General features: G+C 37.6%; 1 protein-coding gene and 1 long non-coding RNA gene across 11 annotated transcripts in view; both read right to left on the bottom strand.

Moving 5' to 3' along the window:
- Nucleotides 1-19,720, bottom strand: part of LOC306799014 — a 604,175-nt gene that overhangs the window by 472,118 nt on the left and 112,337 nt on the right. The gene's annotated exons all lie outside the window — the stretch shown is intronic.
- The window catches only part of SULF1 (sulfatase 1), a 135,854-nt gene that overhangs the window by 61,770 nt on the left and 54,364 nt on the right, over nucleotides 1-19,720 (bottom strand). For 6 of the 10 annotated variants that reach the window (XM_079299502.1, XM_079299505.1, XM_079299498.1 and 3 more), the window contains 2 exons: nucleotides 912-971; nucleotides 360-594 (listed from right to left, as the gene is read on the bottom strand). In XM_079299502.1, coding sequence (XP_079155628.1) covers nucleotides 360-531 — 172 coding nt within the window. In that variant the 5' untranslated portion in view covers nucleotides 532-594; nucleotides 912-971. Of the gene's footprint in view, nucleotides 1-359; nucleotides 595-902; nucleotides 1,074-19,720 lie in introns of all 10 variants that reach the window. The other 4 variants (XM_079299507.1, XM_079299500.1, XM_079299503.1 and 1 more) reach the window with 3 other exon arrangements.

Here is a 19,720-nt window from a genome sequence, read left to right as displayed (position 1 = left end):
GAAATGCTGGCCTCATAAAAGCTCAAATTTTTAAATGCTACAAAAAATTGTAGAGTGAGAAAAGGTTTTTGATGCAAGGTTTTACACATATGTCCTTGCATGCATTATTAAATAATTTTTTTTGTGCTGAGTAAAGCCTCCCATGGTGGATTCTGATAAACATATATTTCTTACAGGCTATAATTAAATGTGATGAATGCTATTAACTAATATTTGTTGACTGATTTTCCAAACTTGTCCCACATTCTGACACTATTCCAGGACCAGCAACTTCTTTGAATTTAAAGTTCTTTCTGCTTGACATAAACTACTGAAAGACTCATGACAAAATGTAGCAACAAACAATAATTATTTCTCACCTAGCTCCACATCCTGATCATCTGTGAGTACAAGGATGATATTTGGTCTGATGTTTTTTCTCTCCTGCTGCACACGTCCTCTGAACCTTGGGGACTTGATGGTGGAACAGTGACTTGTTAGCATTTCAGTACTGAGCACTGCCAACATGAGTGCAAACCAAGAAGGCTTCATAGTAGTTCCAATATTTCAATTAGAAGACTGATCCAGAAGTTCCTGAACTCTAGTTTTCAAGACCTGTAGGGAGGAAAAGAGATTCTGTTAAAGCAATAAATAAATTTCCAGTCATACATTGAAAGGATGATACTTAGGGAAGTCAAGCCTGACACATACCATTTAACATGATTATAACCCAGATTGTTGGACAAGAGGTTTATTCTGTCATTTTCTAAGAATAAACTCAGTCATTCTGCAATTATGTTCTCTCAAATAATTTTTACTTGAAGTCATGCCTGCATTTTGTATAGACATGACTTCTGGTAAATTCCTCACAGTATTCCTTCTCCTACTCCCCACGCTTCTTTTTATTCAGCTTGTTTCCTTACATTCAGTACCTGGGTGCAGTGAAAAATTGCTGGGATGCAGACGTGCTCAGAACATCTGTAGGAGGAGCCCTGTGAGAAGGAGAAAGCAGAAGCCTTGTCAGTCAGAGACCTCAGTACTGTGGCTGTGCTTCAAAGTCTCCAGAACTGCTTGTTACAGCTTCATTCTCTGTCCTGAAAGAAAAGAGTAGAAGAACATTGCATTCTCCATAGTTCCCCTACTTAATTTAATACCAAACCTACGCAGGGGTTGGATGGCACCTTGACTGTGAGAGACAAAGGACATGTATCTCACATCATCAGACACAGGTGCTTTTCCAATATTTGTAGTCAGATTTATAGTGAGATTCTGAGAACAAGCATAAATTCCAGCATATGACGCCTGGCAAACACTAACAGTGTTTTCGGTTAACCCACCTGCATGAGAGACTAATCCTTTAAAAAGCAGAGAGGAGAGCATAGCAGTTATTTGCAATCTGCATGGGATCACTGTGTGAAAAGTCATCTTCCCACTGATGAGAAAGCTCATATTAAATGACAGTCCATATGATCTTACCCAGCATTGTGAAAGAGCACAACCATCCCTCAATCAATCAACGGCCGAGCTGAGTGCCTCATCCATAATGTACAGTACCCCTGCCACAGCCTCCTCCTTGATACTCTGCTCCCAGACCTGTCTCAGTGCCTTATCAGAGCCCTCTCCCCGTGCCTGTCAGTCAAACAGCCCTGCTTTTGTGAGACCTGCTGCAAGCACAGAGGCTTGGCTTCGCTGCAGCACATTCAGACCTGAAAATGACTGATTGGTCTGGAGAGGAAGGGGTAGCCACTTAGACTTTGACATTTTTGGCATTGCTGACTGAAGCTCTGCAAAACCCGTCTGTAACACAAGGGAAGGGAGGGAATATCTGGGGGCAAAAAGGAAGGGGGTGGGAAAGAAACCACGAAGTCATGCCTGCTCCCTCCAGGGTATTGACCTGCCACATACATTTTTCTGGTTTTATTCTGGGAGTGTGGATAAAAGCACGGCGATATTGGTCAATTAAAAAAAACCTCACAGACCCACCCAAGCCCAAGAACAATCAAGAAGTTTGCCCAAGGGGAAGGCTGCATGGGAACTGGGGTGTGCCTTACATAATTAGACTGGAGCATAAATCACGAGATCTGTGCACCCACACCTGAGACTTCAGACATGCAACGTGAGCCACAAATAGATTAATAACAGAAATAATGAGAGCAATGCAGAAAACAAAAGGACCCCCCAATCACTCACCTAAAAATGCGTTAATGGGGAGATGCTCTAAATTTCAGGGGAAGAAGCCACAGCAGAGGAGGGGATGGGGATTGGTGCTGGACTGCTAGAAGAAGCCACAGCAGAGGAGGGGATGGGGATTGGTGCTGGACTGCTAGAAAAAGGATGGTGTTCTTGTTTCCACATACACCTTTTATTTTAAGCTTCGCAAGCTAAACAGTTTCATGCTCCTCACTCTGGCAGGCTGTAATTACACCAGAAGAGTGTGAACGTCTTTAAAAGGAAAATCCAAGTGTCTGTGGCAGAGAAATCTTGTCTTTCATTGTCTCTGCACCAACCAAGACTCCAGCCTTCTGCTAACATTACAGCACTGCAAAGTCAATACAGGGGATCACCATCGAACAGCAAATGCTATTTCAGTGATTACACGACATTCAGATAAGTAACTGGAAGTCTGTAATTAGTCCAGACTGACTTTTAAAAATAGTTCCATTTCCATGTATATGCTCTTAAGTCATATAAAAGCTGACAAGAGCCCCAAAGACCAAGGGTCACCAGGGAAGTCAGCTTCCTTCTGCCAGACACCAGCTACATGCTCTTGGCGCAAAAGCAGAAATACAATGTCTCTAGATGTCTGATCTTTAAATAGTGAAACTTTGACTCACATCACAAAGCATGAAAGGCTATATGAAGTGAGACTCAATGTTTAGTTTTTTACCTCAGTTGTACAACAGACTTTTTCAGACAATGTTGACCCAGAAAGTGCAGTCATCCTGACTGCACTGAGCAAACATTGGCACCAACGTGTTTGAATAACCCCCCATCACATGAAACTGCAAGCTCCTCACAATTATACCTCAGTGCTAATAAAATTTACACTTATCCAAATGGACATTAACAAGTATCCATAATTTCAACCTGTCTGGTCTGTTTTGGTTAGTTTATTAAAAATCCCTTTCCTCTAGCATGTTTGAGGCACCTTAGGCAGGTCTTTGCTAGAAATAAGAGTATGCAAATTTCTCTTCCCACTCTAACTTTTTTCTCCTTGATGGATAAAGGAAAATGTCAGGATATATCTATACATATAAAATTAATTATACAAGTTTTATCAAATGGTTCTTATACAAGAGCACACACAGTAATGCCATGTTTTGTTCCTCATATTTCAGTTTTGCATATGGCAAATCTTTATTAAAATGTAATCTTCTACAACTTTTCCCTTTACAGGTTGTTTCCCAGTTTTAGAAGGAAATGAAGTAAAGAAAACTTTCAAAATACAGAGTTGATAGGGAAGACAAGGCTGCAATGTTTGTGTTAGATACTGACTGGTAGAATATAAGTGCCCCTGCAGACACTGCAATTTGTCTTGAGAAACAGACAATAATAGGAGAAATTCTAAAAAAAGACCTTTTCAAAGTTACATGGGGAATCAAATAGTATTTTTTTTAATTAAGAAATCAAGATGGTACTACAAAAGGCTTTTTTTTTTTGAGCCAAATAGACAATTTTCTATATGGGAATTTTAGAGTATATTTTTCTTCTGAAGATACCTATGATAACCAAATTGTAGTTAGTAAATAAATGAAACCAAAAGAATCCAAAGAAAGTAACTTTTTTTTCCCCACAGGAGTAGAAATGCATAGCTTACAGTCATCTTGCAAGGAATACAATTTGAAAACTTGGATCTTTAGTTGTTTCTATGCAGCTAGTATTATAACATGCAGTTCAGGGAGTTATTGATGTGGAGAATTAATTACCCATGAAACTTGAATTACATTGGCAGAGCACTGCAAAGAAAGGCTACACTGCCACTTTGTGTGGTGTGGCATAAAAAACTACCAGGACTTTATTTCTAGATCTTTTAAGAGAGCATCTTTCAGTGACTTAGAAGTAAAGCAAAAGGCAGAACAGTCATTTTGATCCAGAACTGTTAAAAATTTTTCATGACATTGACTAAAAGTGCTGAGTTTGGAACACAACAAAAGGCAGCCAGTATTCAAAAAGGAGCATTTGCCACTTTGTTCTCATGTCCACATTGTCACTCAATTCACTTAAAATGCCATTTTGTGTTTGGCCAATAAAAATCTTTCTGAGTCATGCACTTGGTTTATGAAAAGGACACTGAATATGCACATGGATATGCCATTAGAAGTTTTAAAGATATATGAACTTATTAATATTTAATATTCTACAAATGTGGCTTCTACATATTGTTGCACAGGGAATCTGGCTTACATGAACACATTACCTGTTTGTAAATCTGACATCAAATGTGGGGATAGTGAGTAATGATACTGGACTTGTGTCCATCTTCAGTACCATGTGCTATGCCCCACATCAGTAATTCATGACCAAGGGGTTACAAAGGGCAAACAACTTCGTCTTCTCTGCATTAGTGCTCTCTTTTGAGCATGAACATTGAGGCATTATATTATCCAAAGTCACAGGTTAAGGACCACTGTCCTAGTGGGCTTTCCTTTGAAAAAAATGGATCAGACAATAAAGGAAACAGTGGTAATAATAACAACAATACTAGTAATAATGTGGACTGTAATTGTGGAGCTTAAGATTCACAGAATAGTTGGGTTGGAAGGGAACTCTGAAAATCATCTAGTCCAAACCTTCTGCCATGGCTGCACAGCCCTCAGGTGTATCAGTCACTACACCCAGTTTTGTATCATCAGCAAACTTGAGAATGAGAATGCTGGATTCTGTTCCCTAGATATTAGTAATAAATATCTCCAGTGAATTGAGAATGTAAGAATCACATGGTTCTTAAATCAATAAACTTCTAATGCAGCACCTATTTGTGTTGTGTTCCTCTTTGCTATCCAGTATCCTACAGATATTTTCTCTATAGTTAGATTTCCTTGCCTCCATAAATTGACACAGTTTTATGTAATTAAGATATAGTCCACAAACAAATGTTTTGCAACTTAGGACATTTTTAAAATTCTCTGACAAGTGCAAGGAACTTGCACAAAAATACATCAAATGCATAGAAAAGAAGCAGAAAGTCTTGACATTGCAAGTGTTCAGTTACATAGTTTTCTTTATACAAAAGATAATCTTGGGTAACTTTTTTCTTATAGGCTTCTCTAATACCTCTCAAAGGAACAAATTCTGGGATATCAACCACCACAAGAAAATCAGCTTTCTTTCTTCACCTCAAACAGAAGAGCATCTTCCTATGAATTTTACCTCTAACCTGCCAACTTGACAGTTTGGGCTTTAATTAGCTTTTTTTACAGGAATATAATCCCAGTGTTCTCTGTTTCCTTAAAATCAGACTTTCAATAAAAAAAAAAGGGAAAGGCAAAGGACAACTAGAAAAACTCTTAATTCATTGATGGGACTCTGTTATTTTCAGTGTTTTGTAATTTCCAATGTGACCTTGGAGATTGGTCACATTTCTGGGCACCTGCTCAGCATAATTTCAAAAATCTGCCAGTCTGCCTGTAGTGTCAGAGATCACAGTCAGTAGCATCATATAAACTGAAGATGGCTTCATCCATCCATGACCCTACAAATGTCAAATTCAGGGTTTACACCTACATACATACATACAACCATAAGTTGTATGCTTTAAATTGAGATGTGTCCACCTGAAATTGCTGCTGTATTTGAGAACATTTTGCACACATGGAAACTCCAGAGTGAAAGAAGTTGAAAGGGGTTTTCTGGGCCACACAAATACAGCTGCTCTGAATCTTTGATGTTTGTGTAAAAGGGTGGATGGACCTCTCAAAGTGGTCTATGCTGTGAATCATAAGTGTGTGGTTTGAGACTCAACAAAATTAGAAACTTCATAAGATTAGTAATTGCATGAAGATTGTGCAGACAGATTGAAACTACATAATAAAAGGTCAGGGAGGCGAGATGTTCATCTGCACCCAGTAGTTCAGAGGTCTTAAATCTCTCCCTTAAATCATATTGCATTGACGACTAGAGGGTTGTAACACCCTACAACAACAATAACAACTCTCACTTTCACTAATACAGTGAAGCACTTCAGTGAAAAAAGCTGCTGACAGATGACTGTTTTAAATTTAGCAGTGTTAAAACTCTTCTCACATCTTACCCTTCTATCTCGTGTTTAAAGGCAAACATTGCAATCTCAGACTACCAGGCACGACCGTGTAAATCTGCAGGTCAGTTTCCTGTGGGAATATTGAGCCTGCAGCCATGGGAAACACATTTACAGTACAGCAGAAGTCAGGAAAAAGCAAGATTTACCATTTCTTCTTAAAGGTTAATCCCCTAATCTAGGTTGTAAAGTACAGGATTTGCAGCGAACACAAAGAATGTAGTTCCTATCTGTGTCTAATCTAATCATTATCTATTGGATTTCCAACACACTTAACTAATCAATCAGATATCTCCTCCCCTTTCAAATGTAATATGTGTATTCTAATGATGGATCCTCAGTGCCTCGGGCTAGATTAATTTAAAGTAACTATAATTTAAAGTAATTGCAGGTAGGGAGAATCATAACCTTATATTACGTTTTTACATAGTAATTTTGCAAACAGTTACCAACAGGAAAGGAAAAAGCTTGCAGTGACTTGAAAGTGCAATGCAGGCTTGCTAACCCACTTTTATAATTTTGTACAGGTTAAGGGATATTCTTAGTAGGTAGAAGTTTCCAACACTTCATCTGTTAAGGTGAAACAACAAACTCCAATAACATTTTAAAAATACACAAGTGTAGGAGAAATGATCTGTCTTTGAGAAAAGAAAAATGTGCGTTTCATTTTAATGCTGCTAATATCGCTGAAAAGAGCATTAAAGAAAATTAAAATTAATGTTTTTTATATTAAATTCAAATTTGTGGAAGTTTCAAAACAAAATTCCCACATATTTTTCAGTAAGAAGAATGCCCATTGTTAGGTTGCAAACTTTTAATAATATACAGTTATCTAAATTTATTTCTCACCATCTGATTTATTTTGTTTTAGAATTTCATATTTCAACACAGACAAGAAGTGCACTTGTCACACAAAAGAGCCTGGTATAATTGAGCCAGATGACGTGCCCCACAAGTAAAATCAGCCATTCATGAAAGCTGGTCACCAGAGGCCATTTCAAACAATGCACATTTCAAAGTAATCTAAAGTAATCCCTTTTTTCTACTGATTTGGTTTCCAGGCAGTCTTAAGCACATGTGTGCAGCAAACAGGAGGCTTATTAAAACCTCATGTTATACTGGAGTCTATAATGCCATTGCCTTGTGATTGAATTCCATGTCTGTTAGTCTTCAAAGAGAGGGAAAAAAATAAATTAAATTTATATGCTTATTACACATGAGTGCCATGATACGTGCAGTTTATTAGCACTTGCTAAATAATTAAGACTGAGAGAGATAATTAGATGTGCGCTAGGCTCCAAGCAGGCTTCTGATATCAGATTTTTTTATCTTTAAAGGAAGTGGCTTTCCAGCTAGAAGGTAATATAATTACTAAAAGACTCCCATTATTTTTCAAATATAAAAACTAAATTCTGTGTATGAGGGAATCTCAGGTAATTTTAAAATTCCATTTTAAACCCACATATTTTTGCTATAAATAGCATAATGCCCCACTTGCTCACTTCAGCAGTATGGGGGATTATAAAAATACACTACACAATAACACACTGACAATTCAGTGGTTCAGTAAGTAGTCTTACAGTGGGAGATCATATCACAGAGGTGAACAACAACAACACAGTTTGCACATTTATTTTAGTTCCTGTTTAAGTTCACTAGCTTTAGAAACTGTGCAAGACCACAGCTTTCTACATCTCCTTTGGAGAGAAAACTCTTCATTAAAAAAGTTTCCTCTCTAGATATGCTTACTTCTCCTCAAATGTGTGTTGTCACAGGGAGGGGTTAGGATGGGTGGTGCTGTCATGGGGGTGGGTGAAACTGAGTGGAAGCTGAGCCTAACCCTGTCTGCTCTGGCCACTCTCCTGCTGACTGCCCAGGGGAAGAAGCAGCAGCTCATGAGGACCAGTTTATGAAAGCACTGAAGGGGGAGGAATTGCCTGTATCAATCTACACAAGCGTATGCATGTAAACAGGGAACATCACCTGTATTTCTAGGAGAGGAACGTACTCAGAAACACTGTAGGACTTTAGATAAGTGCCATCCCCTGGATAGCCAGGGGTGTCAGGCAGTTTTAAATGCTTTTGGAAAACTTCCTCTATTATACAATAGTGCAGAAAGTAAATTTATTTTTAGCCCCAGCACTTTGTGTGCTTACATACAGTGAACACACTCTTGTGCACCAAGGCTCACTACAGATTGCATGTGGTGTTTGTTGACTTTTTCTTTCACTTCCAGGTCTGGACTCTTAGCCCAATAATTTTTTTTTTTCTTTTTAATATATAATCCGATTATATTCTAGTGAGTTTTGCTTTCAATAAATTCAAACTGAATCTAAAAGGACTACTAAGACATGCACCAATGCCTCTGGTCCTGAGTTCTGTTTTTAAAGTAAGATCTCTCCTACTGCACTACTTCTTTTTGTCAAGCAGTTTTTCCAGTCCTGGCACAGTATAAATTCTTCCCTCACTGATATGCATGTAAAAGCTCCTTGACAGGCCAAGAAATGTGTTTTCAAATAGACTCATCCCTGACAAACCTGTACTATAGAGAAACCAGCCTACTATTAATAGTAAACAGACAGACCAAACAAAACAATCTGTTAGAAAAAAACCAAACATCATTGGTATCCTTTTCCATAGAGACTACTCAGCAAGGAAGATGCATTGACTTGAGGCACTGCTGAGCACAGCACCACCCTGCCATCAAGCTTGCTTTTAATCTGCTTTGTAACCAGGAAGCCCTTCGAGCTCCCCAGGCTCCAGTTTCTGGTGTCACACAAGGTAGAACTTCAGCTACCAAGAGGATGGGGACTCGTGTTTGCTACCACAGTAATCATCTCTCCTCCCCTCACCTCGCTGTCCCCACACAAGAACACACCTGAGTGTACTCAGGGAGATTTGCAGAGTGACCTGTGACTGACCCACCATGGGAAAACTCAGAAAGTCATCTGCACATTGTCTGTCCCAGCAGGTGGAGATGGTTTAGTACAGGAACGCTAGCAAATGTGAGCCAAGGAGTACAACTGATGGGTTTTGCTGCCAAATCAGGTGTTTAAGACTTACTTAACCTCTGATGTATGTTCTGCTCTGCAAATGAAAGAAGTCTCTTGCATTCAACAGGACTGCTCAGCTCCTTAAAACAACTTCCAGCAGGCTCTTCTTTCCTGGTAGAACAATATTTTAAGATTTTTGGTATCTTTATTTCAAGAAACATCTAATAGTACATGAAGAAAGGCCAAAATGTACAAAGCATCAGAATACTGGCTTTCATCTGAAGACTTGTGTCAAAAAAAGCCTGAAATTAGAGTCACATTTGCCTGTTCAAGGACAGAATATACCATATACAGCTTATTTGTCTGAGGAATACCAATTATTCCAGCCTGAGTTCTGAAAATCCATTCTCAAAGGGCTATTTGAAAATAATCTTCAGTCAGAGATCTAAAAGACTCAAGAATGACTTGCTGAAATTATTCTGTGAACAACTTTATCTCAGAAAACATTTTGAAGGGATAGCACATATAAATGCACCTTCATTTTCCTAGTGAAAATGCCTGGGGAAACACTTTCTTCATCTTTCAAGTACACATACAGGTATTTCAATTTCACAGTACTGGCTTCTGTAGATGACAGAACAGTTTTAAAGCATGGAAGATGAAGCTGAATATATTGAGGCAAACAATTTTTTGTTTCCAATGCGCTTTTTATTAAGCAAAGTTTCTATTTAGCAATGAAGAGACATGATTTTATACCATCTTTATTTTTTATAAATATAGATAACTGTATATCTTTTTATATCATTAATTGTAAGCCTGTTCATGAGCCAAGATTCTACTGAGGTGCTCAGCACATACTGAATTATTTTTTCTAGGAGTGGTGGAGCAGGCAGTCAATTTTATGTCACAACACTGGACTGGGCATTATGCACAGAGAAGGGAAAATTGGAAAGGAAATTGGTAATCATCAGGCAGAAGCTTCTGAATAATGCAACATGGATCAGGAATGTCAAGAACTAGGATGTATAGGAAGTGGCTCCCAGAAAATTGCTAGGAGTTAGAAAGGCAAAGAACAGGACCATAGTGTTTTCCTTCATTTTGTGTAGTAAGGAATTTGAGAGGTATCTCATTTTACAGTGATTATTGTGGGGAAGCCACCAATGTTTGCTTTACTGGATGGTTGGGTTTTTTTCCCTAAATGTAGATAAACTGTTCTTATATGAAAGGTGACTCATAAACCGTGTCAATGACCCAATTCAGGAATGTTCAGACCAATAGAGAATCCGCTCCTCTGTCCTTAGCAGGCTCAGCTGCCAGGTCAGACCAGGCTGCTCAGGGCTTTACCAAGCCAGGTTTGAAAACCCCAAGGGTAGACACTGCCCAAATGCTTTGGGGCCCTATTCCACTGCTTAACTATTCTGAGGGTGAAATTTGGTTTTCTTTACACCTAGCTGAACATCTTATATTTCAAGTTATGTCCATTGCTTTCTTGCCTTGTCCTCCTGCCACATGTGACTGTCAAGAATGAGACTCTGTCTTATCAGTGACCTCTCTCTAGCTGGACCCCCCAAAGCTTCTCTTTGCTCCAGGCTGAACAACCCTTCTCCTCTCACTTATTCATAAGGGACAAGGGCTCCAGCCTCCAAGCATCCTGATGGCCATTTGCCAAACACACTCCAGTTTATTGATGCTTTTCCCATACTGGCAAACTAGAGCTGGACATACTATTTAAGGCAATCCTAGAATTTAGTATTTAGTAGCATCAAGGAGCAACATCTGTGTCTGTCATTGCCCACAAATCTAAGACCCTCTCTATTGGCTTTCTGTTCCACCTATTTCATCACTGTGCATACTTTAGAAGAAATTTTTTAGAAGAATATTTCTTCTAAAGAAATATATAATATTCTATAATATTCTATATAATATATTATATAAATGTACATTACATATTACATATTACATATTATATATTACATATTAAATATTATAAATTACATATTATATATTATATATTATATATTATATATTATATATTATATATTATATATTATATATTATATATTATATATTATATTATATATTATATATTATATTATATAAAAATATAAGAATATATCTTCTTTTTTAGAAGAATATTTTTCTCCCTGCTTAAAATTCTTAAATGCTAAAGGCTAAATTCTGTTTCTCAGTCAAAGGAGCTAGACACAAATTCAGGTTTTATCCTTATCCTTTGAAATGGGGAAAAGTCTTCCAATCATTTCAGTGGTCATTTCTTCACAGAAATGAAAGCTGATTAAAAATGTTTTTTGGTTTTTTTTTTTTTTTTCTTAATGAAAAAGTTAAAACAGTTGGGACAAAAAAAAATACAACTTTATATATGAGAAAAGAGAGATTTGAAATACCCAGGCCCCATGTAAATGCAAAGAGCACTGTTGGAATGAAACAAATGATCTCACTGGTTTCTGATGAGCTGGGTGGTGAAAATGTTTCACACTAACCACACTGCACGCTCATAATACAGGAGCTAATTCATCTGCCATGAATACATTCCTGTATATGTTGTCCTTTAAAATAAACAAGCAAAAATGAGTAATTTATTGAGTTAAATGAATAGTTTTCCAGAGGGACCCCTTGTGTCCCATATGACTGATTTTAAAGTCTAAATGAAAGCAGCTTAAATGCAACATCATCTGTCTCACTATGTGAAACAGTCACTGCTTTAAAATATGGAATTTCAATTTTTAACGCTGTCAACAAGTTCCAATTGTTCCTTAAAATATCATTTGGACTGCTTATTCATTTCTTGGAAGACTGCAACATTCTAAACAGAGGGCTGCAGATGGTGAATCATGACAATTTTCCAAAGTCTCTATTGCATTGCATTTACAAAAGATGTTTATTTCTAGATTTAATTTAAGGAATTTTGATGGAAAATTTATAACTACAATAAAGCAGTTTTATAGGAAAATCTTCTAGAAAAAAAGTCAAATCCTAACCAGCAGCTCTGCATGCATTAAATTTTTATAAATCCTTTTATATTTCAATATATTTAAATTTATTAAAAAGTTTATTATTTTTGAGATATCATTATGATCTGTTAACCACAAAATGATTAATGTCTTTCCCAGAGTTTTTCTATCCTAGAAATGAAGTTATTAACTTGCATTTGTTCTCATAAAATCTTCCCAAAAATACAGGTTACTCATGGAGGCAAGCTCTGATCATAAGGTCTTACCAGTAGATAGTGTGAGACTGAGACAGGTTTCTTAGATTAATACAGACTCCAAACAACTTCCCTCCAAAATTAAAAGCGCTTTCCATGGCTTACAGTGAAGAGCAAACAACACCTCTTGAACAGAAGTTTCAGAAAAAGTCCATAAAGAGGCCATGGCATAATTCCCACTGTTTTTTTCATAAACATTTTCCTTTGTGGCAGAAGAATTCAGAACTGAACATCAACACAGAAAAATTTCCAGATTGAAAATACTCTGTAATTCTTGTTTAGTGTCCTGATGCATATCTGGAGACTTGGACATAAAGAAAAGTATTAACACTCTTTGGGAAAACCATTTACTGTGGTGGTGGTGGTGGTGGTATGCAGAGAGGCACTGCAAAAAACTTCTGCATCAAAGAAAAGAGGATGCCCTGATAATACAGCATCTTCATGATTGTTCTTCTATTCAAGTTTATAATGTGTTTTATAAAGTTCATGGCTCTCCTTAGAACCTCCTTAAAAATCAAGGTGGTTTTCAATAGCTGGCACACCCTAAATCCCATCCCAGCTTTGAGGATGTGGGTGACAGCACTCACAGAGCACAGAGCATAACCCACACTCAGTCCCCTGCTTGTGTTACTCCACCTTCTTGTTTTTCCATTTAACTGAAAGCTCCTAGAAACTTCTCTTTTCCCCAGCCTGGTATAAAATAGTCAGATTATGGACATGTTTAAATTTGGTCAAAAATATACCAAACATTTCAGTGTATGAAGAAGGAGAAAGAATCTGAAATGAAAAATGCATTGTGCTAAAGTATCGTATGGCACCAGCTTATGTTTCCATTATCTCCTACATTTGAAAAGCCCTCTTGACCTCTGTCAGAGGCATTTAAGTTAACATTGCAATGATTTGTTAAACTCTTGCACGTTTCCTTGCTTGATTTTCTTTACCAAAACTAGGCCTTTATTACAATATTGAGTTACATATTCCACTTTTCACAGGGTAGAGCTGGGAAAGAAATATGACAAAACGTCTGAGCGTTGGCATCTGTTTCCTACACCTGCTAATGTAATTTTTATGTATCTGCAAATGAAATCCTCCTGTGTTTCCAGTAACACCTATTGATAGGAGCACATTTTCAGGACACCCTGTGGGCAGGGAGGTGAAGGCACTGCAGAGTGGGCAGGGGCAGGCAGAGCCAGTGGTGCCTCGTGGCTGTGACACAGGCAGCAACAGGATCAGTTGGAAGTGGCTGAACAAGGATCTATCCAGCTGAATCAAAAGCATTGTCTGTAACTTCAGGAAAGTTGCCCTAGAAGTTGTAATGGGTAACTACATTTCACCAGGAAATTGTGACAGGTGAAACCCCGTAGAATTAGGTGGTGTGTGTGTGCAGTGGTGTAAACAACAACAACCAAGAGCTGTGATACAGTAGAATGTCATAAATCACCTTTACCAGCATGGCAAAGAGGAGCCTATTTATTATAAATTACTCTATATTCTATGGTTTAGCATTCAGTTCAGCAACTATGCAAAATATATATCCATTGTTAGCAGTAGAATGATGGAGGTTTTAGCTTACAGGTGAGGACACAGTGGGAAGGCAATTTTGGGAAGCAAATAGCCGTAACCAAATAGAAAGAGCTATTGCTAATACATTTTCTTTTTAGCGTGAAATTGCTCAAAACCAAGACAGCTGATTGACTAGTGTGAATCAAATGGATCTCCTAGACTGCATGATGAATGTCACAAGTTAGCATCTAATACCTGCCTAAGGCTTGAAAAACTACTCCTCATGCCATCTGTTATGGAAATATCCTGTTGAATAGGACTTCTGGACAAATTTTTAATCTGCCATTCTCTGCTTGTAAATGATATATGGAATATAACACTTCCAGTATTTTTTCATGTTTTCTTACTAACATATTTCGTCTAAGTTCCTTGATTCACCGTGCAAAGAATTAGTTAATTGATTTTCACTGGTATCAATGCAATAGCAGTAAAACTAAAACAAAGAAGGATCAACTCGACTACTCTGACTCCAGACTAAGCTTTTTGCTTACTTCCAAGTATGAGACTCAGATGGAAAACCTTTACTATTCAATCTGAAAATAAATTTCAATATAGTTTTTTGCTATGGAAAGAAAATAACCGAAAAGCTCTGGAAGACTTTTGTTTCCATTGCAAAGTGAAATGAAAAAAATCTGATTCCTTGAAAGCTAAACTGTCATCCTCTGGCCATCTTTACCCTTAATGAAAGATATAGTGCTGATCATACATCCCTATAATATTAAATTACAGGAGTCATAAGTACAGGGCTTGCCTTAAAGCCCAATGATATTATGACTGAGGATGTTATACCAGACAGACTTTCCAAAACCAACACCATTCATTGATTTATTTTGGCTGATGACATATCAAGCTAGACTGGACCATGAACTTGGATCCTTGATTATCATTCAGGTGAGACTTCTTGACCATGTATTCCTTAATTCCCATTCATCAGCCTTGCATTTGAGCTAATACTGCCTTACACTTAATTAATCTCTTTGCTTCTAAAATGATCGCACACTATTCAGAAAGTATTAAAATAAATGATAAGCTGACAATACCATATTCGAGTCAATGTTCAAAGTAAAAGCATAATTTCACTTACTGCTCTATACTGTAGCAATGTGAGACAGACTGTGTGTCATGGTTTCTTCTGGGACAGAGCCTAGTAGCTGGTATAATATTATATCCCGGAATTAGTACCAGAACAATGCTGAGAACACATTGCATGTTGTCAATTGTTGCTAAGTAATGTTTATACTAAGTCAAGGGATTTTCAGCTTCTCATCCTGAAGTCTGTGAGAAGGCTGGAGGGGCACAAGAAGTTGGGAGGGGACACAGCCTGGAGAGCTGACCCCAGCTGACCCAAGGGATATTCCATAACATGTGGCATCATGCTCAGTATATAAACTGGGGGGAAAGCTGGCTGGAAGCTGCTGCTTGGGAGCTGGCTGGATATTGGTCATCAAGTGGTGAGCAACTGCACTGTTCATCACTTGTTTTGTGTATTCTAGTTCTATTAGTTTGAGTGTTAGTAGTGTTATTATCCTTATTTTCAGGCTCATTAACTCTCTTTATCTCAAACCACAGCTTTTCTGCATTTTACTGTTCCTGTTCTCTCCCCATTCTGATGGGTGGGAGTGAATGAGGAGCTCCATGGGGCTTAGGAACATTTCTTCAGTAATGTAAGGTGTGCATGACCTTTGGGATAAGGGTAAGTAAGGGAACTTGAAAAGATTTCCTGATGTTCACCTATCTACTAGTACAAAATTTTCAGACTAGTTTATTTTGCCATCTTCAGCTGTTTTAGGATTCTCTGTCATACATCAACATGCAGCCATCAGACCCTCTACATTTAAATCCTCAACACTCTTTGAAGAAAAAGTGAATTTAAATTGTATGACCTATAGGGCATTTAGACTTCAGTAATGACAATAAGAGTGAGGACTAAAATATGCTTGCTGCTCTGTTGTGGGCTATCTTGGTAGCTGCATGTTAAATGAGCATGTCACCTGTTGCAGCAAATACAGCACATCCTGAACAACTGTAAATCAGCACAATTATACCAGATGAATTTGCTGATCCCACAACCAGGTTATTTGTATTACTTAGCTACTTTATCCACAGGTTCCTGCCTCAGAGAAAAGTCCTCACAATAGGCTGGCACCTTAAGGAGAAACACTTGCTGGCATTTGAACAGCAGTCACCATCTGTTGGGTTTTTTGGTTCATTACTGGCCCAGGCACAGGTAAGATGTCCTCCTCCATTCCACCATTGTATTTGAGTCTATCTAAAAAAATCTGCTCACATCTGAACCTAATTTTTCTCAAGCACATTTCTCCTACCCTGGAGCAGGAAAGGAACTAAAATCACTGTCAGCATGGAGGCAGGGTTCCTTATAGAAAGAAAGCAGTAACTCACATGGGAAGAACCAGAAATGGCTATTTTTAGTGAAAAGAAAATGTTTGTTAAGTATAATTTTTCCAAGTCTTATCAGTACATGTAACACACCAAAAGTTTAGTAAAAGGAAATTTTGTGAGCAAGTAATCAAAGTTTTCTCTATTTCCACAGCCAACTATTACTGATGTTGTCATCTGTGCTGACAGTGTAGTGTCTCCCTCACAATTTGGAAATTATTCTGTCTTGAACTAAGCAGTGGTTATGATTCTTATTATTTTTGTTATTCTTTTTATTAACCAGCCTTCTGGGAAATGACATTGACAGCTGAAGATGGGATACACGCATTAGTTAACATGCATCCTTCTTTATTTACAAATGTTTCCTCAGTTCTGCAATTTTCTTCAGATGCAAGATGGTTATGCATTCAGTGAATAATTCCTGCCTTTTCCATTCCTCCAAGAAATCACATAACCTAAGCACATCAAAGCTGTTGTCGATGAGGAATTAGCAAGGGATCACCCCGTGGAGGGTCTCTCAGTCTATGAATACTACTAATAAGGTAATAAGTATGAGAGTTTCCTCAATATGTAATTGCTTACTCTTCATCTCAGCAGGTTTTTCTTTACCTAATCATCAGCAAAATAACCCATGTAAATCACAGAATAGTCTACTTGTTTGATCAGTCCCTCTCTTTGTGTTAGCCCTTTGATATTTAACCTCCCATTTCAGCCAGCCTTACAAGGATGTTTTTCCAGAGAAACAGTATGTCTCATTGGATGCTATATTAATCATTTGGAGAGAAGGTGCATGTTGCTAGGCTGGCAGTAAGTGTATGCATGTGAAAGCAGGGCCAGTTGTGAGCCACAATGAGTTTCTTCTGCAACAGACCAAGAGCCCTTCATCTTTATTGACCTAGAGAGCAGGTCAGATATGATGGCTGCTATAACAAAGACATTGCTTCAATGCAAAAATGCCTTTGCAGTCACACCACCTAATCAGTCTGAAAATCTCAATTTTATTTGTCTTTAAAATACTTGAAGATAACAGCACAATATGACTGACATGCTAGGGGAAAGGCTAATACTCAATCTTTTCCAAGCCCTGACAGACATGCAAATTAAATCTTACTGGAGATTGTAAGCCTTTTGGCAAACTCTAAGTAACTTTTCACCTACTAACTGAAGCAACAGCTAGCTCCAGAAAAAAGTAAGTTCACCAGATAAATAAAATGCTTTGCCTCTACTGGAAAAAAAGAACCCCAACAAAAACCCGAGAAAACCCCCAAACAACTAGAAAACGTTTTTGTGGTAAGCAAGGGGCTTATAGTGTCTCTTTTTACTCTGCAAACTTTTTTTTTTTTTTTCACCTAGCTTGTGAGAGAGCAAGCAAACTGCATGCTAACTATAGCACATTTCCCTGTTATTTTCTATGACTGAGCCCATGACAGTGAATTGTGTGCAAGTGGATGCTGAAAAATAGCAACTTAGGATCAACTTGGAATCAGGTAAAGGACAAAAACTGAACCATGACAAAAGAAGGATAATACTTTCACCATTTTCCTATCCTAGGGCACTTTCTCTAGGCTTACCTGAAGAATCAAACTTCTAAGGTAACCATAAAGGAAAATTAATACCTTGACACTTAAGTATGTGTTACATTGGAGGCAAAAATGTAATACTTCCAAAAATTAAAATCTAATTTTATATGACAATTTCAAAAGAAGAAAAATCAAAGATAATTAATGAACTTTTCAACAACAAAGTAAGCTCATACCCACAGAGATACATGACACTGTAAAACTACTCAGAGATTAAGGTTTGTAAGTTGTGTGGCAAATATTACAGGGATCTTAGTTTCTATCCTGTTTCATGGGATGAAAAGGAGCGTTTAACTGCTTGGCTCCTGCTGTTTTTGAATGAAAATCCAATGCTTCATTAATATTTATCCCTTTTTCTTCTAACCCTGCTATACATGCTCTCTTTTGGGAGTTTCAGGAAAACCAGCAATTATCACATCAAAGGTCATCAGTCCACCAGGGAAACTTCAATCCTTAACTGGTGGAGAATTGCTGCAGCTTTTGCAAACATCTCAGATCAGGCGAGCAAGTGTTTTCCCTCCTCCCTTCCCTCCTGTGACTCTTGTTGGTTTTATTTAATCAGCTTAGAAGACCTCCTCAGTTTTCCTGTGATGCCATACACTATCCTAGACATCAAAAAGATTTTTATACTGCCATTATATTTATACAGAGGGAATAAAAGAATAACAATGGTGATTTAACTGTGCTGCACAAGTGGTCCAGTCTGACACAGTCTGAAAGACTCAGCTTAGATCTCCCAAAATGTATTTTTGTTAAGGTCTGCTCTGAAATTATTTGCAACACTTTTGCTTACTTAAAAGCAACAGTAACATTAAAGAAAGAGGATAGGCCATCAGGATGAAAATGACAGAGATGTTCAATTTAATGCACAGCAGAGAACCACTGAGAAATGAAGCCTTTATTCCTGCCAACAGCAAGTGTTAAATAAAAAGGATGTCAGTTGAATGCTCAAGATAAATCAAGAAACTGTTTTCAAAATAACATTTTTTTTAAAAAAAATGTTAAATTTTGTGTTCATGTTGCTTATCTTTTGGCTTCCTAGCCTCTAAGACTGTGTATTTTGAAAGTATTTTTGGCAATCCTAGGTACTGAAATATGTTTATTTCTTTCTTCCAAATGAGAGATTTCAGAGTTTTCCTAGAGTCATATGATGTCAAAAATGAGATGTCTGATAAAGGAGAATGAGCTAGCAGTGCTTAAAATGTGCTCTCTTCAGGGCTGAGGAAGATAGATCTGATGACACCCAATGGGAAGGGCATCACATCCATCTGTGTTTTCAGCCTCACAGGAGAATGGATGACCAGACACCATTAATTCTGAGTATTACATTTTTGGACTCATATGTTTGCACAATGAATTGATTTAGGAATGTAGGAGTCTTGATGTTAATCAAAACATGGCATCACTGTCATGTAGCCTGCTAGCTTGGGCAACTAATCTCCACTAAAACAAAGTATCATTCAGTGCTTAAAAAAGCAATAAAAATATATTTTAAAAAAATCAACAGAAGTATCAGGGAATACTGCTCCACTTTGTTTGAAGTATCATTTCTTTCTGACTTCTGTTTCTGCCTCTGATTCTTTGTACAAATCCTATAGTCAAGTCGCTTTGAGTAGGTCTTTCCTACTTTATATGTGAAGCTGTGCAGGGAATTTGCCTTCAAGATATTGTCAAGCAAATCTGAAAAATTTTATCCAACTTATATTTTTAGTGTAACTAGTTAATTGGT

The sequence above is a fragment of the Erithacus rubecula genome, assembly GCF_903797595.1.
Source record: "Erithacus rubecula genome assembly, chromosome: 3".
Lineage (NCBI taxonomy): Eukaryota > Metazoa > Chordata > Aves > Passeriformes > Muscicapidae > Erithacus > Erithacus rubecula.
The sequence above is the reverse complement of the archived record's forward strand: the minus strand, read 5'-3'. Positions and strand labels throughout refer to the sequence as shown.